General features: G+C 45.4%; 1 protein-coding gene across 1 annotated transcript; it reads right to left on the minus strand.

Moving 5' to 3' along the window:
* On the minus strand, positions 1-23,355 carry nsfb (N-ethylmaleimide-sensitive factor b). The gene is made up of 22 exons (XM_030773736.1): positions 23,277-23,355; positions 18,840-18,928; positions 18,321-18,420; positions 17,515-17,554; positions 16,690-16,856; positions 15,560-15,667; positions 15,173-15,248; positions 14,504-14,659; positions 11,828-12,027; positions 10,109-10,274; positions 9,767-9,841; positions 9,393-9,580; positions 8,523-8,618; positions 8,033-8,189; positions 7,694-7,827; positions 6,059-6,125; positions 5,473-5,552; positions 4,216-4,350; positions 3,625-3,738; positions 1,200-1,255; positions 989-1,063; positions 1-565 (listed from the first exon to the last, which is right to left on the minus strand). The coding sequence occupies exons 1-21, from the start codon at positions 23,292-23,294 to the stop codon at positions 1,033-1,035; spliced, it is 2,253 nt and encodes a 750-aa protein (XP_030629596.1). The 5' UTR covers positions 23,295-23,355; the 3' UTR covers positions 1-565; positions 989-1,032.
* Positions 23,356-24,845: the final 1,490 nt, after the last annotated feature.

Here is a 24,845-nt window from a genome sequence, read left to right on the forward strand (position 1 = left end):
AATGTGTATGCAAATTTATCAAAACATAGTGAGTGCATACAACAAAACACATATGTCATGTCAATGTACACACAAAACATCTACAAAGCTGCACACATCTCAAGACCTACCCATCAACAGAAGTTACTGTTAAAACCAAACACACAAAGAACTGATACAGTGTACATTTTTTTCGTCCAGTTGGCCAGGTTTCGCCGGCGCTCACCCCGAAAATCTATCCTTCTGAAAGATCCAGTTATCACAATTATCTGACAAATCTGACTCCACTCTCCAAAAGCTAGAGTTGACCTTCATTAGTTAGCAGGTCTGTGAATACAGGGTGTTTTTCAGTGGAGCTGGAATAAAGCTTTGTAGGATGATGGAGCTTGCGGTGTGACAGGCCCTGAAATCGACCCACTCCAGAGCATAGCTGGTGTTCGGCAGGTGGAGGAGGTGGCGCCTCATAGTTACCACGGAAACATGCAGCGAGTTGGACAGTGCAATGAATGGAGAGCTGGAGACAGAGACCTCTCTCTTCTCAACATACATACACACGCTCTCATACTGGGCACTTGCTCCTCTGACACTGTAGAGAACAGACATGGTATCAGAAAAATGTTCCATCGTCAAACCAATTTTGCCAAAGGCAACAAATACTTCAGAAAGCCAGTCAGTAAAAGGTGCAGAAGAGCTGACACTTTTCTTGGAATCTTGGAACTCTGTGTGTGCGTGTGTGTGCGTGTGTGTGTGTGTGAGAGAGAGAGCTTTTACGTAAAATAAATAAATAAATAAATAAAACTGTCCCAGTATCACTGATCCAACCCCTCATTGTGGGAAATGCTGAGCAGAACACATGGCCAAAAAGAACACTGTGTTTATGCTGGTGTGAAATTTTAAGTGTGGTTAAAAAAAAAAGTTTCGCTTTTTTCTGCACTCTGTACCGTTGGCGATAATTTGTGTATTATATGTGCTAAACATAATGTAACCTTTACATTAATGTAAATCTTACCGTGAAGCATTGCGTATGCTTGGCTATGCTCTGGGAATATGGACTTAAATGGTCACATGTTTATCAGAACCCAACCTGCAGAGAAAAAACAGGGAAAGGAGCAACAAGGTGGAAAAAAACAGCGAGTGAAGGAGAGGTGGAACACATGACAAGTTGGTGCAGTCCATTTCAGGCTAGAGGAGGAATGTGAAAGGTTTAGAACAGAACTTACGCTCCTTCTTCTCTGAGCAGTGCCAAGAACTTGTTAACTCTGTATTCAGGATGCATCTGTAACACACACACACAAACACAAAGAGAGAAAGAGACAGGGAGAGGAGAAAGGAACAGAGAGGGAAGTTAGATTAAAAAGTAGCTTTCAGCCGCATTGCCCCACATTCCCCGCATTACCCAGTTTTCTGGAAAGTTCTGAGGCACCCCCAAAGATTTTAGCCTCATCTCCTCTCTGAAAGCCCCGAGGGGTCGGTCATGGGGGAGGGGGTGCTGTAAATGGGTGAGGAGTGTTGGGAAGAGGAGGTGACGGAACCAGGTGATAAATCCACAGGCCTAGGGAACCTGCCTCCACTCAGAGGAGGGGCGGGGCAGGGTGGGGGTGTGGGGTGACTGCCCCATTGACAACTGGCCCAAGGGTGCTAAAGGGTGGTGAGGAGTGATAGACAACCCTGTCCTTCACCTCCTCCTCCTCCTCCTCAGGAGAAATCATTTGGACATGGAAAACACTGTCTGTGAGTGTGCGGTATTTTATGGTAGAGTGGTCCTGTCTATGAAAAGAATGCTAAGTGGCCAATATACCTTTGGAAGCAGTACTGTATGTTAGACTGCTGAGTAGAACAGGTCTGAGGGTTAGACATAATACTGGAGAAAATTAATGGCAGCACTGGTAATAACTTATCCTCCACATTGCCTGTGGCTGCTGGAGTTAAAGCATGAGTTGTCAAAACTATTGGGGAGAACAGGAGGGAATGAGAGGAAAAGGGGATGAAAAAACAGGAAAGAACAAGGAGGGTTGTCAGGTTGGAGCAACGTGGCTTTGCTTAGCATGTCCCAGCAAACTCAAGTTCATACCTCTCGGAGAAGCACTCAGCACAGCCACATTAGTGCATACCACAGCAATTACACAGAACACAGCACAAACAGAACTACAAGTCCCACTAAACTACAACACACAGCACAAACAGAACTACAAGTCCCACTAAACTACAACACACAGCACAAACAGAACTACAAGTCCCACTAAACTGCAACACACAGCACAAACAGAACTACAAGTCCCACTAAACTACAACACACAGCACAAACAGAACTACAAGTCCCACTAAACTACAACACACAGAACAAACAGAACTACAAGTCCCACTAAACTACAGGACCCTGCACAAGAAGAACTACAGCTCCCGCAAAACTACTAAACTACAAGTCCCCCTAACTACAGAGCCCAAAATAAACATAACTACAGCTTCCACTAAACATTAGCATCCAGCACAAACAGAACTACAAGTCCCACTAAAATAACAGCAGCTTGCGAAAACAGAACCACAACTACTAGTAAACAACAGAACCTGGCACAAACAGAGTCACAACTATCACTAAAAGTCATGCACAGTTAAACTACCACTAAACTGCAAAATACAGTACAGAAATACAAGCTCTACTACAGTGGAGCGTGCAGAAAAACAAAAAAAGAAATCTCGCTGAATTACTGCTGAACTTTACCCAGCACAAACAGCACTATAAACAGAGCACAAACACAACTAACTCACTCACTACAGTATTTACCACAAACCGGGCCACAGCAAACGGCAGTCAGAGCAAAACAAAGCGACACACGTGTGTGATACATTATGACAGACTGGTCTTTACCTCTGTAAACTGCAGCACTAGTGAAAATGTATTATGTATCATTTTAAAAACAAACATTATTGAATAAAGACATTTTAAGTGTTAGGAAATTATGAGTTTACGCTAGCCCATGATCAGTATCACACACATCTCCTCACTCAGCAAAAGTAAGATGTTCTATAGAATTAAAAAGGATGATAGCATAACAATTCTGAGACATGACAGCGGTTTTAGAAATGATTAAAAAGAAAAGAATAGCACAGAAAATAATGTTAAATAATTTCTATTACTTTTATGAATGTCCTTATTTTGTGAATATAATAGATGAAGAATGACATAAGGGTTAAGAATTCAGATACAAAGGTAGAAGGCAGACTAAGCTTTTTGCTGAATGCCATAAATTCCAAGAGACCTGTTCGTGTGTGTGTGTGTGTGTGTGTTTGCGTGATATCGAGCATACAGAGGATGGGAAGGGGTCCCTTGTTTACTTGCGAGTTCTCCTTGCCTCAGCCTGAGAGAGGAGCATCTGGATTGACTTGTTTTGATTATCACTTGGCACATGACTGAAAATAATTAAAACCAAAGAGTGACTCAAACCACACATGATTTAGTGCGAGTGCCGTGACTCAGTCACCCGTCTAGACATCAAGGTGATGGAAGTTTCTCGCTCTCGCCCTCGCTCTCGCTCTCTCTCTCTCTCTCTCCCTCTCTCTCTCTCCCTCTCTCTCTCTCCCTCTCTCTCTCCCTCTCTCTCTCCCTCTCTCTCTCTCTCCCTCTCTCGCTCTCGCTCTCTCTCTCACCTGTAGGGCCATCTCGATCAGCATCTGGAGTTTTTTGATCCCGAGCCACACGCCCTTGCCTTTAACCTCCTTGGCAATGACGGCACGCTCCTTCTCCTGGAAGCCGCCCAGCAGCTGACCCGTGCCGAGAGTGGGAAAGAAAAACACAGCTAAAATCACAAAACACCGCAAACGTGTACACCAGCAACCCCACACAGCAGACGCACCCTTAACGTCACACGCAATCACACAAATGCCATTACAGAATGAGATTTTTTCCAAATACAAAAAAAAAAAAAAAAATCCAGTAAGGTTATTACAGGGACAAAGTTGATTAACCCCAGTGCTTTATTTTAGTATTTATTTTATCAGCTTTGAGGAGAAGTAATTCAAACAGTGTCAATCTAATTCTCCGTTATTCTTCTGCTCCTCAATCATCTCTCTTTTTCCTTCACCTTAGCCAGGTCATCTTTTCATAATTTTTCTCTCTCTCTAAAAATGCCCCCTTTCCCCCCCCGCTCTGCCCCTCCCCAAATCTCAATCTCTCCTTTCTCTGCACTCAGACCGCTGCTGTTGGCCTGTCACACCCCTGGCCTGTGCAGTGGCTCTCACCTCCAGAGCCTCCATGAGATGCTCTCCTCTGGAGATGTTGGGGATGTGGATGGTGGTGCTGAATGTGTCCAGCATACCCATCTCCTGGAGGACATCTTTCCTGCTGGTGGTGCCCAGGATGAGCAGTTTACGACCCTGCCGAGAAACACACACACACACACCACATGCTTTACACATCTCACAAGGGGAATCTGAGTTATAAAGTTTATTATGGAGCTTAGTGCGTATGTTAGTACATATGTTAGAGTTCAACACAAACTGTGACCACTCAGGGCGCAGGGCTGCTTTACATCAACAGTATGCAAAAGTCATTTTAGCACATAAGATATTTAACCCACGACCATGGCAGTGTAGTTTTAGCTACTGAACACACAGATGCATCAGTTAAGAGAGACACAAATCACATCAGTGCAATGAATGGGGAATACCCAGGCATTCATATTAGCTTTCAGAGAGCTGAGAAACACTGCACTACCCAGGTACCACCCAGATATAGACAGAATAACAGACTGCCATAACGGCGACAGCCACGGCTCCGCTCTCTCGCTCTCCCTTTTCCAGAACGTTCTGGAGAGTCGCGACCGGAGCGGATCTAGGTGAAGCTGGAAGGTGGGTCATTCTCAGAGAGAGGCCCAGGGCGAGCAGAGGGGATTATGGGTCGGCAGCCCCCTGCGGCGTGGGGGTTTGTGCTGGTGCATGTAGATGAGGTGCCACACAGAAAGCAGACCCTCCAGGTCCCCACTCTCTCACAGACTCGCTTTCTGCTCCACACAGACTCCCTGCTGGGCCCAGAGCTTTACTGCCCTGCTCCCATTCACAGACTACAGCCCTGCACAACAACTCTACACAAACACTGCCCCACAACACCACACAAACACTGGACAAAAACACTGCCACACAAACACCACAGAACACGGCTATTCTAGACTACTATACAACACTACACAACAAACATTGCTATGCAGCTGCATAACTACACACCACAACACTACAGACACACAGTGTTTTCCCTGTCTTCACCAATGCATCATTATAAAAGCACAACACCCTGCCAGCTCTCAACATCAGTAAGAATACACTGCACTACAATACATATACTCCTCCAAAATTTAAATGTGTTCACGCAAAACAATCCCCTACAACACTGTCCTATCGTTCCTTCACATCACTGATAAGATCTGCTGCCACCTGTCTGTACGGGCTGGTACTGCGGTGTGCTGGATCAGCACCACTGGCTCTGTGTGATCATGTACTCACTTGAGGTGGGGCTTTCTTCAGCAGAACCAACAGAGCCTGCAGAACCAGATTAGAGAACCGAGGTCCAATGGGCACAAAGTCTAAGGAAAAGAAAGACACCAGACAGGTTACAGGTGAAACAAACCACATGCAGTGTGAGGCTTTTGGTGTGATGGGGAGTGTTAGATGGAAGTTGCTATCAAAGCCCGTGAGTCAGAGATCTGAGCATTGATTGGCCAGTCCAGCCGGAGGGGGCAGCCTTATGGCAGAGACAGGGTGACGTGATCAAATACCAACTCTCAATGTATTTTTGCATGCACAATGCTCAAACAATAAAAAAAATACATTAATAAAAACAAATCATGCAGTCGGGAAATATTACTTTTCAGACTACTGTTATGAAAAGTACCATCGCTAAACTGAGTTATCGTCCTTTGACAGAGAGAAGTTGTTCAACTACCCTAAACACAATGGACAGCTCGAGCCGAACACGTTGTGAATTTCCCAGAAAACATACATCCTAACATTGTCAAATGGGAAAATTAATACGGAGCTTCTCTCTCTCTCAGCAGACGTTACGTGTTCGATCTCTCAGACTGGCACTCACCTAAAAGACGCTCGATGTCATCCACCACCACACAGCTGAGCTGCGATTTATAAGCATCTTCAAATATCTGTGGAGTCAAAGGAGAGAAGCTCTGATGGCTGAGAACACTACAGCAGAATGTAAAGAACCTCAGACACACACCCACACTACAGCAGAATGTAGAGAACCTCAGACACACACCCACACTACAGCAGAATGTAAAGAACCTCAGACACACACCCACACTACAGCAGAATGTAAAGAACCTCAGACACACACCCACACTACAGCAGAATGTAAAGAACCTCAGACACACACTACAGCAGAATGTAAAGAACCTCAGACACACACCCACACTACAGCAGAATGTAAAGAACCTCAGACACACACCCACACTACAGCAGAATGTAAAGAACCTCAGACACACACTACAGCAGAATGTAAAGAACCTCAGACACACACCCACACTACAGCAGAATGTAGAGAACCTCAGACACACACCCACACTACAGCAGAATGTAGAGAACCTCAGACACACACCCACACTACAGCAGAATGTAGAGAACCTCAGACACACACCCACACTACAGCAGAATGTAGAGAACCTCAGACACACACCCACACTACAGCAGAATGTAAAGAACCTCAGACACACACCCACACTACAGCAGAATGTAAAGAACCTCAGACACACACCCACACTACAGCAGAATGTAAAGAACCTCAGACACACACCCACACTACAGCAGAATGTAAAGAACCTCAGACACACACCCACACTACAGCAGAATGTAGAGAACCTCAGACACACACCCACACTACAGCAGAATGTAAAGAACCTCAGACACACACCCACACTACAGCAGAATGTAAAGAACCCCAGACACACACCCACACTACAGCAGAATGTAAAGAACCTCAGACACACACCCACACTACAGCAGAATGTAAAGAACCTCAGACACACACCCACACTACAGCAGAATGTAGAGAACCTCAGACACACACCCACACTACAGCAGAATGTAGAGAACCCCAGACACACACCCACACTACAGCAGAATGTAGAGAACCTCAGACACACACCCACACTACAGCAGAATGTAAAGAACCTCAGACACACACCCACACTACAGCAGAATGTAAAGAACCTCAGACACACACCCACACTACAGCAGAATGTAAAGAACCTCAGACACACACCCACACTACAGCAGAATGTAAAGAACCTCAGACACACACCCACACTACAGCAGAATGTAGAGAACCCCAGACACACACCCACACTACAGCAGAATGTAAAGAACCTCAGGCACACACCCACACTACAGCAGAATGGACTCAAATCCACAGAGCCAAGTGTGGCGTGTGGATCAGCAGTTCTCTACAGGGCATTCAGGCCCCTGGGTTTGAATTTCAGCCCGGTTCTAACCGCACTGGTCTGTCTGATTGGCCTGACTCATCAACCAGTCTACACGTGGGTGTCAAATCAGACACGCTGGACAACGCTAGAGAAAATTAATTAAGAGAGGGAGGTCTGCAGGAACAACCAGGGAAACTGTACTTCAGATAACTGGTTACAGAGTTTACACAACTGAGAACACTGGTTTTTGGGGACTGGGAACACTGGTTTGGGAGAATGGATTAATCACTCACCTTCTTGATGGCCTGGCACTTGGCGATCTCAGAGTGTCCAATCATCTTATCGGGGGAGCAGATCTTTATGAAGGGGAACTGGGATTCTTCAGCGATCTTAGCAGCCAATGCAGTCTTACCACTGTGGGGTGGACCTGCTCACAAAGACAGAATCCACAAACTCAGTGCTTTCATACGGGTCCATTTTTTTTCCTACAGAGTTTAAGTGTGTGTGTTTGTGTATCCTTAGACGTGACAGTTGTCTGTGTGTGTTTGTGTATCCTTAGACGTGACAGTTGTCTGTGCGTGTTTGTGTATCCTTAGACGTGACAGTTGTCTGTGCGTGTTTGCGTGTCATACCCTCTAAAAGCACAGAGACCAGTGGAGTGCGGTCGCTGTTTTTCGTCTGCTGCACCAGCAGCTCCCCGTCTCCCAGAATCTCTGATACTGCGTTACTCCATTTCACAATGCCATTCATGATATAGCTAGAGTAGTCCTCCTGATTCGTGCCAAAGGCCTGCATGCGTGCACGCGCACACACACACACAGTTAGAGAGAGAGAGACAGAGGGAGAGGGAGAGAGAAAACAGCTGTCAGAAGCTGAAACTAGGTGCAAATTTAATGGTCTTGTGAGATGAAAAATTGTATCTGTCAATCTGATCATTTTGGAACAAAATACAATCCATTTATGTATATTATCAATGACTGAGAAAGAAGATTACTAAGAATTAATGTCTGAAGCGAATCTGAAAGAGAAAAGGAAATAGAATGAAATATAATTTTAGTGAATCTCTTTGGTCCTTAATGTTAAGTCACGTAAACAAATTGTGTTAATTATGTAACTACTCACCGGCTTGATGTCATTATTCAGAGATGCAAAGAAGTCACTTCGGCTAATCTGGAGTCTCTGAGCCTTCTCTGTGTCCACTTCAACATGGGCACTGGCCTATGGGAACACAACCAGAACATTACACCACACACACACACACACACACACACACACACTACCACACAGCCAACACATCCCACTACACACACACACACACACACACACACACACACACACAAAACACACAGCCAACACATCCCACTACACACACACACACTAAACACACACTACCACACCGTAAGCTGTAAGCTCTTCAAGAAAATATAAAGGTCAAAAAAGAAAGAGAGTGGGACGCGGGAAGAGAGAGGGGGTGTGTGTGTGTGTGTGTGTGTGTGTGAGAGAGATAGAGAGAAGACTATTGCTACCACACCTGTGCAACCTCCTGACACAATGTTTCAACACCATCAAATATGAGTGGAGTGTTTGTGTGCGCGCACGCGTGTGTGTGTGTGTGTGTGTGTGTGTGTGTGTGTGTGTGTGTGAGCGTGTACCAAGACAGCCGGCTCCTTCACTTTAGCTGTGTGAGTGTGTGTCTGTGCCAATTACAGTCAACACATCTGATTATACTTTTATACAGAGAGAAAGAGTGTATGTGTGGTTTTGGCCTCAGCAATGCAGACTGTTTATTTTGATTATTACGTATCACAACATGGAAGGATTTGAAACCAAAACTGGCTTTGCTTATCTGCCACTTCACATCTGTTCAGAAATATAAATTTGAGAAAATCTGTTATTTGAGGTTTGGAATAATAGCATCCTTATTCCTGAGCGTCACCTGCATAACTGGCCTACGCCCCTCCCAGAACACACCCAGTGCCCAAGCACACTGACCTTAATGTGTCGATTCATGGCCGTGGACTGGGCGGCCCGGACCAGTCCCTCCAGCTCTGCTCCACTGTAGTTCTTTGTCTCTATGGCCAGTTCTTTTACGTCCACGTCACCGGACAGCATGTTGGACTGTCTCATCTTCGCCGTGTGGATGTTCAGGATCTGAACGCGTCCGTTCTCATCCGGCAGACCTGAGAGAACAAGCAGTTTGACTGTGACGCTGAGGGAACTGAGTGACGTTAGGTTTAGCCTATAGCAACAGGGGCTTTTAACCTGCAGCTCAACATGGCTTCAGTGGTTCTGTTCTGGAACTGTTCAGAGGCAGGGTTAGTGTTAGCATGGACTGCTGAAGTGGTTTGCAGGCTGCTTTTCCTTACCAATCTCCATTTTCACCTCTAATCTCCCAGGCCTCAGCAAGGCTTCATCAATCAGGTCAGGTCTGTTAGTCATACCTGAAAAAAGAGAAAGAACGAGGGAGGGATGACATTCAGAGAGAGAGAGAGAGAAACAATTCTAACATTTCATACTGTTTCTTAAGTTTCTATATTTTATCTCCTTTTGGTTTTGCTGTTGTTGACAGTTAAACCAGTAAAGCACTTGAACTGAACTGAACTGAACTGAACTGAACTGAACCAAATTGAATGAACCCATATGAAGTCTATCCAGAAACCATCTGCGATCCAAAAGAACCGCTTCTGACTGCTCTGGGAGGTTCTCACCTATGACCAGAATGTTATTGAGCTGTTCCACTCCGTCAATCTTGGACAGTAGCTGGTTGACCACAGTGTCGTGAACTCCCGTGCTGCCCGCCATGCTGCCGCGCTGCTTACAGATGGCATCAATCTCATCAAAAATGATGATGTGTAGGCCGCTGTTAGCTCCCAGCTAAAGGACAGACCCAAACACAGTAACTTCAGCCACAAAGAATCTTCCAAATGCATCCATTCTCACTCTCACAAATAGAAAGCATTCATTTTTATTACCAGTTATCTCCTCAGGAAAATGGTACCTTTCATAAAAGCTTGCTAACTGGCCTCATGTTAAGCTCTAGACCCACTGGTCCTGTGAGAAGGGATAGCGCTAACGCTAGGCTAACGCAGGGACAGTTGAAGACAATTAAGGTTTATCTGTTCATCTCTGGCCCTGTCAGAGCTGAGCCCTAACATTTAGCGCAGGTGAGTGTCTCTGAGCTGGGTTCAGGGGTTACGCAGAGATAGCACAGGGCTCATTAAGAGGTGTCGAGTGAACCCGTCACTCTCCTTCAGTCACATCCAGTCTGCGGCTGCCAAGGCGACCGTCCCTGCTCAGGTAACGCTACACCACACCAGCAAACACGAGGAATGTCTGCTTTAGGCTAAACATCAATCCATTTAAATTTAATATTCAAAAAAAGACACACGCGCACACACACACACACGCAAACTCACACACACACACACTCACACACGCTCACACACGCACACACGCTCACACACACACACAAACAGACACACACACGCACACGCACACACACACGCTCACACACGCACACGCACACACACACTCACGCACACACACGCGCACACTCACACACACGCACTCACACGCAAACTCACACAGACACACACACACGCACACGCACACGCACACACACACGCTCACACGCAAACTCACACTCGCACACGCACACGCACACACGCACTCACACTCACGCACACAGACACACACGCACACACTCACGCACACAGACACACACGCACACACACACACACACACACACACACACACACACACACACACGCTCACACACACACACAAACAGACACACACACGCACACGCACACACACACGCTCACACACGCACACGCACACACACACTCACGCACACACACGCGCACACTCACACACACGCACTCACACGCAAACTCACACAGACACACACACACGCACACCCACACGCACACACACACGCTCACACGCAAACTCACACTCGCACACGCACACGCACACACGCACTCACACTCACGCACACAGACACACACGCACACACTCACGCACACAGACACACACGCACACACACACACACACACACACACACACACAAGCTAAACTGCTCAACTGTTTAGTCACAGGTTGCAGGCTTGAAGTTCCACACTTGAGTTCAATGTAACATTCACCCATTTATTCATCTTTATGCCTCTTCAAATATCAACGTCATGAATTTCCTCCTTTATTTCATGTGAACGTTAATGATAATGTTAATGAGTGACGTTAATGATAATGTTAATGATGATGTTAATGAGTGACGTTTCCTTTGGGAAGAAACAGCAACAGGACTGAGCGTTGGATGACACTCCTTAATCACGATGGTACAACAGAGATATCCAAGACCGCGTGTTTACGCGTGATGCAGCACCGGGGCTGATGAAGGGCTTGGGCGTACGCTGCCGACGGCTTACCCTTTTCTGCTCCTCCTCAGCGTCGGCGAAGAGTTTCCTGATGTTGGCTTCAGACTCCCCCACGTATTTGTTGAGTATCTCTGGGCCATTTACCACCTTCGGCTCTCTGGCGTTCAACATCTTCCCAATCTGCCGAGCCATCAGAGTCTTACCGCAACCCGGAGGCCCGAACAGGAGGATTCCCTTCACATGCTTACAGCCTGGACAGAGATGGGGGGGGGGCAGAGGGTGAGAGAGAGAGAGAGAGAGAGAGAGAGAGAGAAAGGGGGGGGGGGGCTTGTGTAATTTGATGGTAGACTGCAGAAGCTTAAAGACAGCCCTTTCTGTTGTGACACGTACAGAATGACAGGCCAAATCAACAAGGCAAACTTTCCCGGACAAATGTTTTCACAGCGGCACAAGGGTCCGATTATTTTCCAGAAATGCCATTGGGAGCAGCGGAGTCCAAGCCGGGCCGATTCCCAGACAGAGCGCTGTAATTGTCTGATGGCAGCTGTAGCAGAGTGGCATTTGGAGGGACAGAGAGAGAGGCTAGACAGGTTGTAGATAACTGGGAGAGCTCAGATCAGTATCACCAGAGCCATTTACGCTTGATGACAGGCGCAGTTTAGGGCGGGGTCAGCTCCACGGCTATAGTGTAGACCAGGTCGACTAGCTGCCTCACTTAATGGGTAAGAGGGCTGAAGTCTGAGTCATGAGGTCCTGGGGCATTTCGGCAGGGTATTCTCACCCCGATCCTGTCTGTACCCCTGGAACTCCTCCATCCCTAGGCACCCCCCCCCCCTCGTCCAGGCAGACTCTCTCAGCACCTGGGCTTCTGAACACGCCCCAATTAGCTGTTCACCTTTGTGTTATCACCACCCGCCATCTCATTACTGCAGCCAGCTGCCCAGCGCCAGGGGCCAAGCCTCACCACACATCAACACCAGTAAAGGTCATCATCTCCCACACTGGCCTGTGAAGTCACAGTGACAGCACCAGTCTGCCTGCGAGAGTCTCTGTGTGTGTGTGTGTGTGTGTGTGTGTGAGAGAGACAGGGAGAGAGAGAGAGACACACACACACAGACAAAGAGAGTGAGAAAGCAAGTGTTCATGTGATTAAAGCACCTGACAAATTAAGGTAAGCTGCCCTTAGGCAGCGTGAATCAGCAGGGTCACTTGAGACGTGTGCATCAACATGGAGGGAACAAGTCTAAGGCGAATGCACAGATCACTGCCAGGAGAGATCCTGTCGCACTGTGCATTCACCAAATCCACAGGTAGTCCACCAAGAGGACAGTCAAACCCAAACACAGACAACATTATTCAAAAGCTGAGAAGAGACTCCATTCTCCAATGGCATATTACATATTATCAGCATATTTATTTAGGGTAAGCCAAGATATTTTCTCAGTGCTTTGGCAGTGGATTAAGTCTGACCGTGGACAGAATGGGTGTAATCCATCTAAAATATTTTTGAAAGGATACTCTCAATTCAGAATGCAATTTGAGATCTTCAATAACTACATCTCAGAGAAGAAAGACAAATCAGTGAGTAAAACCTGAAGGAAAGGTGCCTCACAAAAGTTTATCAAGTTTAAAAAAAGAACAATTTAAAAGAAGAAGCGCCCTTGTCTCCGATCACATCCATCCAGACGACTAGACCAGTCTTCAACATGTCATCTTGTTCAGTGAATGTTCCTCCCAACGCTGCGTGATATGCTACACCCTGATTAATCTCTCTCCCTCTCTCTCCGATGGAGAGGTTAATAGCTGTGAGAAAGCCCGGGAGAGAGAGAGAGGATAATTTTGTCATAGTTAGTATTTACTTTGGAGCAGTGCACTGACTGACTTCCCCTTTGCCTGGAGACATTCATCAGTCACTCTGCCCACAGCGTAATGGGACTGAGGCCTGTGGTCAGAGCAAAACACACAGGATGTAAAAAAGGAGAGAGTGGAGAAATAAATGCAGATGTCGAAAGAAAAACAGAGGTTGAGAGTAAAAGAGAGTTAAACCGCGATAGAGAAAGATACACAGACAGACAGAGGGATGTATAAAAACGTATAGGTGGATGGTCAAGCCCAGTCCCCTGTTACACTGGCGATGAGAGTCAAAGGAAAAGATCTCAGAGACTTGGGGAGAGAGGGCCGAATGTTCAGGTATGTTTGGCAGGAGATTCAGCGTGTGAGGTGATACTGGTACAGTAAGGTCAACACTAGGGTCAACTGAGGTCAAATGCACAAACTCCTCAAACACGACATAGTTTGGTTAGAGATACGGTGTTTTGATGAACGTGAATATGATGTAAACCATATGCCATCGTTATCTCAGTCTAGATCTCGACCCAATCAAACACTGATGGAAGACTGAGACAGTGGTCTCCACCACCATCAGTACATCAGAGAAGTCTGGGCCCTCCCAAGGGAGAACGCTGCCACCTCACAGCAGTAGAGAATGTGTGCCCAGTTGCTCTGAGGCCGCTCACAGTGACCTAATGCCCCATTAACCCCATTTATTCTTGCAGGAGTATGTCCATCAGAGAGGCAAACACACACACGTATCAACAGCTGAGGAGACAAACACAGAGAGAGACAGGCAGACAGACAGACAGATAGAGAGACAGAAAGACAGACAAACAGACAGATCTAGGAGGAGAGAGAAAGAGAGGAAGAAGGGAGAAAAGAAGCGATACGTACCCATCTGTTCCACGATGTCGGGTGGGAAGACCCGAGAGGCGAAGGCCCGTCTGAAGATGTCCGAGAACTCTTTATCCAGTCCTCCGATGCCCATACGCTCAAAGTTCCAGTCTGGGTTAATGATGGACTGACGTGCCCCGCGGCTCTTGGCCTTCCCTTCACACACAGATGCCAACAGCAGTGAGACACAGAACTACAGGGCAATGTTAAAACAACAATCTCCATCACCTCTGAGATACAGCTTTTGCATCCAATTATTGGCTTGGTCAGCCCTGAACCGTTCACAGGTAAAACTGGTCCGCCCTGAACCGTTCACAGGTAAAACTGGCAAAATAACTTCAGATGGAACAAAACGATGGAAAATCAAGGAGAATGTTCCCTGTAGTTTCAGTCAAATTGGTGAAGTATAAGGGTGAGTTGAGGGCTCTGTTGAAGGATAGATTTCCTGAACATTTTGGAAAAATGGGCCTGTAGCAACAACAACAGTGTGCAAAAATATAGATCATTTTTGCCATCTTGTGGTGAAGTTTGGTATTGCACAGCAAGCACACTGCACCTAACACAAAGATGGAAGGATTTACTGCAACTTCAACAAAGAAAAGGCATTAACACAGCCCAGGGGGTCTGCAAAGGCATATTCTTGTGTGTGTGTGTTGTGCTGGGACCTACCAACCAAAGTGATGGAAGAATTCTCTGCCTTCTCAAAGATCACCTGACTGTTGCCATGCATCAAACCAATCTCAATCTATGAAAGGCCAGAACAACAGAGTGGAAAAAAAAAGTCAGCAGACAATTAGAGCTTATACGACCAATTACCAAGTATTTCCCCTCTACAGTCAGCATGTGTTTCCCCAGTGAGAGCAGAGGAGTCAGGAGGCCCATACTCCAGAGTCCATGTGTGGAGGTGATAAACCCATTAGACTGCAGTGCTAAAGAGAGGTCATACCACTGGGCTTCCGTTTCAATAATAATGACGTAAATCGGGAAGGGCAGATGGAGCATAAGCGGAGCCCCCGGGGGGGGGGGGGGGGGGGGGGGGGGGGGGTTAGCGCGTACCTTTTGTTTCTTACTGGAGCCCTGCTCCCCCCTGAGAATGCTGGGATCCATGGCTTCGATCTCCTTCACTTGGAGTGCGAAGATTTTGTCACAATAGCTGAAGACCAACTGAGAGAGAGAGAGAGAAAGGGACAGATTCAGAGAAACAGACCAGACCAGGATTCTAAGTAGGAGTGCTCATGTCGGAGCAGTTTCCTATAAGTCCATTATGAACTGTATTTATTATGATTGTGAAAGGCAAAAACTGATCCCACATCAGCAATCTGAGACATTTCCATGACATCATTCTGACTGGCTATTTCCTATGCCACAGTACACAGATAGACCTGGTGGCAATGATAGTGACTGGCCTGTACGCATGGCTGAGCTGCAGTCGCTGCCATAGTGCCATATGGAAATAAGGTGGAGTAAACTCATCTGATCAAATGACTGACATCCATTTCATTCCAGCAAATAAAACAAAAAACTACGGTTCTCTATTCCCCTGTGACACCCTGTGCCCAACTGTAGAAAACTGCAAAGAGAAACCATGTTTGTGGTAAATCACCTTATCACCTTAACCTCAGTCATATATTCCAAATAATCCTACAGAACTCACTAATCTAACGCCTTAATCTCACTCACATATTCCCAATAACCCAAATAATCCAACAGAACTCACTAATCTAACACTTTAACTTCACTCACATATTCCCAATAATCGGACAGAACTCACTAATCTAACACCTTACCCTAACTCATTAATTTCCAATAATCCAAAATAACTCACTAATCTAACATCTTAATCTCACCCATATATTCTCAATAATCCAACAGAACTCACTAATCTAACACTTTAACCTCCCTCACATATTTCCCATAATCCAACAGAACTCGCGTAGCATCCACTGACAGGCTCAGTGTGTTCTCACATAAACACTCAGTTTATGCGCGTCTGTCTGATGAGTGCTACCCCGTGAACATTTCTGCAGGTGACACTTCTATTGTTTACCTACTTTCTCCAGATCACAGAGATCAAAATGCAGATTAACCCTGATCACTAGGAAATGCAAACACAGTATGGGTATGGAGATGTGAGTGATACATCAAACATTCATGTCACCTGTCCGTGTCTGTGCTCTGGGTTTTACCTGCTGGGCAACACTGAATGCCTGGCTGTTAAAATGCTGGATGAACTCAGCAGCCATCTTGTCGGAGTCGTAGGGGTTGCTGTCGGCCGTTTTCTTCTGCAGGAAGTCGATCTCTATCGTCATGGTTCCCACATACTGTTTACTCTTCTCGAAGTTATATGGGCTCACTGGAGGACAGCGAGCACAGGAGAGACAGTGAGTCCCAAAGAGACACTAATAATCTCTTACACTGCTCATGTTCTTAACAGCGCTAACAGGTAAATGTCAACCGGCCGTGTGTAATGAGGCTACAATCGCCCTGCAATTCTATTAGAAGATAAATCAGCTCCATGAAATTCATCCCTCGTTTATCTCCTCAGAACACTCCATGTGTTTGAATAGCAGTGATGGTATCCACTGGTACCACTTCACTGAGGCTCCGAAAGTAATCTGAAAATGAACTGTGATCATTCTTCAGCTCCTCAGTCCAATAAGCAGGCTGCAAAATACCTACTCTCAAACCATGATCTAAAAACGTGGTCCTCCTGACCCCTGACCCTGTGCTCAAAATACCTGTCCAGCTAATGCAGAGATCTGGGTGCGGCCCATACGCCCAACATACACTCCATTTAGGGTACAGATCACAGTTCCCCAAACCCAGTCCTGTAGGTCAAGAACCCTGCTGGTTCTTCAACCAATCACCGCAGTCTCTGATTGGCTGAGGAGCACACACACCTGTTTTACAGGTAAAAAACCATGATAAACTGAGGGCTATAAGCAGTGAGACTGGAACTGGGGAGCACTGGTATAGCCATGAGTCATACTGGGTATGCTGGCCAAACTCACCTTCCACGTCTTGATTGATTGACAGTCCAGCCCATTTCCTCTGAAGCAGAGAGAGAGAGACAGAGATAAATCATTAAACCATTAGCTTTTATTCACTCACAGCCAGAGTAATGTGTACCAGAAAAATCAGTGTTCATTTATTTGAGAAAGCAGTTAGATAACACACACACTGCATTACACAGGTACTATTGTGTACATGTCTCCACAAACACAGTTCTGTAACTTTCCTCTGACATGCAGTCGTATTATACAGCGAGTCAGTGCGGGGCAGTGAGCTGAACTCTGCTTTTAACCAGGGCAGGTTCTCTGGGCACTTTGTGAGTGGCCACTGATTCGTGGCATTGGAGTTATTGAAGCAGTTCAGTCCAAACACACACAGGGGTCTCTCGCTGTACAATAAGGCCGTGATGAGAAAGTTATCACAGTACCTGAGTGGCCAAGCTGTTGTCATGTTTTAGGTAGAGCAGGCAGGTAAAAACAGGTAAGTGACAGATATTAGCATGAGAAAAAAGTCATACTGGAAAGCCAACAAAAACAAACACGACAGACGAGCACAGCGCTGAGTTGAGGGAGCTACACTGACTCAGTAGACTGTGAGAGCGGTTATGGGAGATTGACCGCCAAAGATTGTTAACAAAAACAAAAATTCGATCAGCGGAGAACATCAGTACAGACACACACAAACACACACACACACACACACACACACGCACAGACACATCTCTAAGTAAACAAAATTTGGTCCAGCATCGGGCCCTATTTAAAAAAGAGATAAATGGTGAGTGAGAGAGAGATGTCTAGAGTACCTGGGGTAAGCTGAAGGCGATGGTTCCTGGCACCACAGCCTGGTGGGTTCTTACTGTGAACACATACTTGTGGTTGGGCATGGTTTTCACAATCACGTGCCTACATAGGAGTGAAAACAATGAGTTATGAGTTATACACGTAGCCCAAAATTTTACATTACGAAAAAAATACACGGGAATTAAACATCATGTGGTTTTCTTCCTACTCCAAGAATGCTAATGCATTATCAAAACATCCAAAAACAAATGACAAAAAACCTCCCATGCTGGTACGCTTTTCTGCTTGGTGGTGCTTTAAGATTTCAGGCGATGTTCTTTCTCTCTCTCTGTCGCTCTCTCTCTCTGCCGCTCTCTCTCTCTGCCGCTCTGTCTGTCTGTCTGTCTGTCTCTCTCTCTCTCTGTCTGTCTCTCTCTCTGTCTGTCTCTCTCTCTGTCTGTCTCTCTCTCTCTCTCTCTCTCTCTCACTTTCACTTTCACTCTCTGTCTCACACAAACACATGCACACACAGGTGAACTTACTGTCCAGACTGGAAACCATCCTTTTCACTGACCACCACGCAGTTTGTCAGAGACAGTTCATCAGTAGGGCATCGAGCCGCTTGCATAACCTGTGGGGCAAAAAAAGGAAAAAACTGCAAATCACAAATGAAGAGTTACTATGGCAATGTCATATGCGTGACAAGTTTAAAGCACACAAATCGAATGCTCATTGTTTAGGATTTGCCTGTTTCTATGCCACAGCTCTTCTCTGTCACACTGCACAGAAGAGTCCAGACTAAAGGGGAAACTCCCTCATGTGTAGAATGAGAGATCAGACAGTGTCACCGCTCGACTGTGCCGATAACCCAGCTGTAATGAGCACGGAATCTCTCGCTAACACCACTCAGCCTCTCGCAATGTTGGGACTTATCACCAACAGACCTGTTCACACGGCATGACGAACACGAACAAACAAACGACAGCCGATTACCCCACTCAGACAGACTGTACCTCCTGCACTGACCAGTCACTTACCACCTAATGCATCCCGTTTACCATTCTCTCTCTCTCTCAGACAGACTGTACCTCCTGCACTGACCAGTCACTTACCACCTAATGCATCCAGTTTACCATTCTCTCTCTCTCTCTCTCTCTCTCTCTCAGATGTAATGAGCATAGACCAATAAAACATCACAGATGTCCTTTATTTAAATTAGGCCTAGCACCACATGATTCACTGCAATATCCTTCCATGAAAACCAAAGAGACTGTATTACATTAGTGTGAAAAGGTAAAACAAAAGTACTGATCAATTCTGCATGAGAATAATGTTCCCTCATCAGAAACACAAACACTTGCTTTCACACAACCACCAGCCGGGGTCAATGTTCGTTTTTATTTTTTATTTTTTTTAAACTCCAAGGGGGTGTTCCAGAAAGCGGGCTTAGTGAAAACTCCGAGTTAGTTAACCAACTAGTTAACCTCCTTATAGAAGAGCCATATGGCTTTGTTTTTCTAGGAGTACGAAGCCAGAGGGCTCTTCCATTGGTAGGTTTACTACTTACTCTGAGTTAACTAACTCAGAGTTTTCACTAAACCCGCTTTCTGGAACACCCCCCAGTGCTGGACACCCACTGCCCTGCGTGTCTTTGTTTGAACCCTCCATCATCACAGTTCATTGAGCTATCAGGGGTTTGATGATGTGTTCAGGGGAAACAGCTGTGTTAGTGTTGGGCTAAACCAAAATGTGCAGGGCAGGGGAATTCTGAGGGACAGGCTGAGCAGTGGTTGCCAATCTCTCCCTCAAGGTCTCCCTGCCCTCCACCTTTTGGTTTCACCCCAGCACTAACACACCTGATTCCCCAGATCAGCTCATCATCAAAGCCGTTATCAATGGATTGTTCAAACAAATCGACAGGACAGGGCATCTCCGGGGCTGGAGGGGAAAACCGCTGCCCTGACTGACTGATAGACTGATAGACTGACTGACTGACTGACTGACTGACTGACAGACCGACTGACCGACTGAGACGTCTGATGGATGTGAGGGGTTAAGCAATAGGGCGACTCTGGTTGCTGTAGGGAGATCAGACGAGGAAACACTCATGACCACTGAGCATGTTAATTGTCCCAAATGGATGATGCGAAATCCCCCATGCCCCGCACAACAAACACTAAACACTAACACTAATTTCCATCAAAATGTCTAGGGCAGTGATTCTCAACTCCAGTCCTGGGGGCCCACTGTCCTGCACGTCTTTGTCTTAACTCAGGACTGACACACCTGATTCCACTGATTAATTAACAATCAAGTCCTCGCTTAGCTCAATTAACTGTGATAATGAAGATTTAAAACAAAGATGTGCAGGACAGTCAGCCCCCCAGGACTGGAGTTGAGGATCACTGGTCTAGGGCATCCCTTGGCATTTTTTCTCCCCAGAAAGGATTAAAAGCTTTGATGCATTAAGAGCGTAAAACAGGGACATTTACAGCTTCTGACTGAGACGTCAGGGCACAGACAACATCCTCAAGATCTGTCTTTAATTAAAAAGAAAAAAAAAAGACAGAAATTTGGCAAAATGTCGCCAAACTGGGCAATAGCACAGTGTAAGGCCAGTGGAATTTCCGTGTTTATATCACTTGACTGTTTAAAGTTATTGTGATTTAGATTTCACAGGGATTCCAGACAGGGCCGGAACGAAAGTTGATTTTGTAGTGCTGGGCAAGTCATGAGCTGGACAATCCATTCCAAATGTAGTGCAAATTTGTCCAGCAAACCCAGTGTACTGGGAGGTGGTACAGTCAATCTGACAGGAAAGGGAAACAGAATATTACCAGCAGTGTGAATTATAGCACATGCTCCAGACAAATGTCCCCAGTAATCACTCATCCTCTTCATAAAACCTGCACTACCCGTTTGCTGTCTTAAGAGACGGAAGACCGGGCTCCATGAAGAGGAGGAAATCGTTTTAATCAAGCAAACAGCTCTGGGGGGCGGCGACAATGGTTAGAGTGTAGTTACTCAGTGTAACAGTGTAGTAAACTGGTCAGGTAAAGACTGACTCTGGTCTCAGAGTGCAGGTGTAAGTGAGGGCTGTATACCAGGTCTATAAGGTTGGTAACCCATAAATTCCTTTTTTTATTTGTTTGTTTATTTTTAGAACCATGTGTATTGCTTGAGGAGACTACATCACATCAGCTGAACTGATACAAGTCTAATAAATAACCAACTAAACATTTATGAAAAACATATTTGGCAAGCTACAGTTCAGGATTTCAGTCCATCCTCTCGTCACTAGTCTTTAACTCTGAAACAAACAAACCAAAACCTGACATAAACAGCACCTCTGTGTCCATTATAAACACTACACCACAAATATATCATGATCTGACCAACAGGATCTTTTGACTTGTTTTCATCCAAACATGTGTCTAATAACTTACTGGAGCCTACGTGGCACCACCCGTACCCTTTTCATACTATGAAGCGGCGACTAGCCCGTTTATGTGAAAACACATACAGTACCACAGGAACTGTGCGGTAGGTGTGAGAAGGATACACAGCAGCAATGTTGTTGCTTGTGTGTGTCGTGAATTCCATACATTCTGATTTAACTCTAATCTTCTCTAATGCTGAGCAGCAAACCGAGAGCGGTCACTGGGACACCGAATCGCCTACATAAGAGTATGACTGTGCAGGATGTACTGTGTTTTAGAATATGCTAAGCCACGCAGTGTATGCCCGCAAAACGGGCTTCAAACTAAGCACAGGAAACAGCAACATCTCAATCCAATATTCTTCATGACAAATAACCCGTTTAAAATAACAGAGCCACTTAAACTAAGACTTAGACTGAAATACTCCCTTAACATTGATTCAAACAAAACAAGGTCTATACTCTGCACTGCTGACCCCAGAGCCGTTTTTGACAGAGACATGTTAGCTGAGTGCAGTGACAGACGGTTGTGAATTCATAAGACTGGGTCTGAGAGTCTTGCGAGTTTGTGTACAGGAATACAGGGTGTTACATCAACTGCACCGGCTTACCCGAAAGAAAATGACATATCTAGTTCCTATTTATGAAGCCCTGGGGTTGACAAGTTGATTTGCTCTTGTCCCTGCAACAACAGGTGGCATTTTATCTTTATGTAAAGTTAAAACAAGGAAACCGTAGTGTTTGAAATGCAGTTAATGTCTTTCCAGAAAGGCATGTTGTAATAAAGCGTTTTCTATGTAGGAGCAGGTTTAAATGTTCCAGTCAGCCAATATTTACAAAGATTAAATACGTTTTCGACGATCTAAGGGAACTGACTTACATTCAGGCCATCTCAGAATCAATATTTTTTGTTAATAAACAACGTTACTGGGGAAATTAACTTCTTTCAGGGAAACACATTATTGTCTGTAGTCATTTTGTAACTCAAGCATGTAGCTGCTCATTGAAAAACGAAGTTTCAGTAGTTAAGAATAAAGTCATTGGCTGTCTGCACGCATGCTCTTCAAAATATCTGTTGTGTTATTAGCTTCTGTTATTAACTTAACAAACTCTTCGAAAACTGTTTTAACGACTTTCCCTTAAACTTTGAATCTTAGCACTTGGAGAGCGCTGCCGCTAACTCAGTTCCTGGTAAGAGTCAGTCATAAGATCATCGGCCATGTTTATGTCCCACTCGTGCAGCACAGATCTGCAAAATTCTGCGATCTTTAGACTATACCATGAGTACACAGGACGTAACATGTTACTTTAAGATCTCGCAAACTGCGTCGAGTCTTTATGTGTACTGAAGCAATCCACTGTGTATGAATCGTCTTCCGGGATCGTAAGGTACTGCATGACGTTCAGTTCCTGCCACACAGTACAATTGGCTCGACTACTCCAAATTTACACTGAAAGTTCAGTAACTCTCGAGCTCAAATTATCGTGACGGGTTAAAGGCGTCTGTGCGTAACTATTCAGTTCAGACAGTGGTACTCACCCGGCTAGTCATCATCATGTTGTTTCGTTGATCAGAGTCGCTTCAGCATGTAGATTAGTAAAAATGCCCAGTTGACGGCCGTAGTGCGTGTAGTTGGTGCGTACAAAGCTCACTCAGCGCAGCTGCGTAGGGAGGCGCTCTCTGACGTTTGAGACGGCTACCAACAGCGCCGGAAGGCATCTTTATTTTATCTGTTAGCCTTTAACAGCATTCTAAATTATTAGTATCAACAAAGGACTATTTCCAGTTTAGCACTGAAAGTCGCACCTCTCTTGTAGTAGTTTCAGCGGTTTTACAGATCAATACTGGATATAGTTGTTCTTCAGTCACAGTGGCCTACTCTGCGTTAATTCAAGAGCGAAGTTAATAAAGTTCAAATTAGCAGCTCCATGTCAGTAGCATAAGTGTTTATCAGTGTCGTGTCAGCTAAATATTAACGTTAGTTTCACATGTGTAATTTCTTCTTGTGTAATTTTTTATGTTAATTTTCCATTTCATTGAATAAAAAGAATGGACCAGGCTCGACTGGCAGAAAGACCAGAGAAAACCATTTGAAAAAAAATTTATTTGAACTTATCTGAACATCAGATATACTGTGTCGTTGTTGGTCAGCACGATCTGTGTACATTTGATAGTGATGTAAATAAAAAGAACAGGCAAGTGAAAGTTGGTGTTGGCTCGTTTGGCAATTGACCCAGGGGTTGAAGACTGCCTAAGAGTGACCAATGTAGTTGAAAACGGAGAGAGAGAAAAATACGGATTAAAAGGGGCCGATATACAAATAGTTGTATGTGGCATCGAAACAACGGCAGACTTAAGAGTATGAGCGGATGCGCCGTCTAACGTTAAACAGAGTTTAGTTTGTGTTCTGGTTCATCGTCCATTATTCAGTTTCATGAACGTTTCTCCTTTTCACGGTCTTTAGTGAGCGCGCTGCTTTGTCAGTAAGCGCGGTTCTGAGAACATGGCTCGGTAGCAGACCAATGAACCAGCTCCAAAAAATGCGTAAATCTTTCAAATATAAATAAATGATTGATCTCAGTGCAGCCTATGGCACTTAAAAAGTAAATACTTTTTGTTGAAGCTCGATTTGAATACGGTAGGAAGTCTGAACATGGCAGATCAACCAGACATATATGATGATAACGGAATACACACACACCCCTTTAAAACGCGCATGCATTTCCTCTACTCGCACCATCCCCAGCCGATCTACGGGGTTTCAAAAGACAGCAAAACAGAACTCCTTTTAATTTAAAGTTAATATAAATAAAACCCCTATTGGCTGTGATCAACAATTTAATATCGAGTGTACAGTCCGACTAAGAGTAAGATTTACTGAAACCAATATAAACCTATATAACTGATCAGTGATTGGTCAAGGCGTCTGTAATGCACCAATCACCGACCCCGTTACGCTCTTTGGACAAGCAAAGCCAATGTACATACGCGAAAGGTTTTAGTAAACTAGACACTTAAGCTCCAGCCTCCGGTGTGGATTTCATAGTTCTGTTTTTCCTTGTTCACCGAGGTACACCCGTCTCCCCATCCGCTCCTCGGGCACTAAAA

This window comes from Chanos chanos, chromosome 5 (assembly GCF_902362185.1).
Source record: "Chanos chanos chromosome 5, fChaCha1.1, whole genome shotgun sequence".
NCBI classification, from domain to species: Eukaryota; Metazoa; Chordata; class Actinopteri; order Gonorynchiformes; family Chanidae; genus Chanos; species Chanos chanos.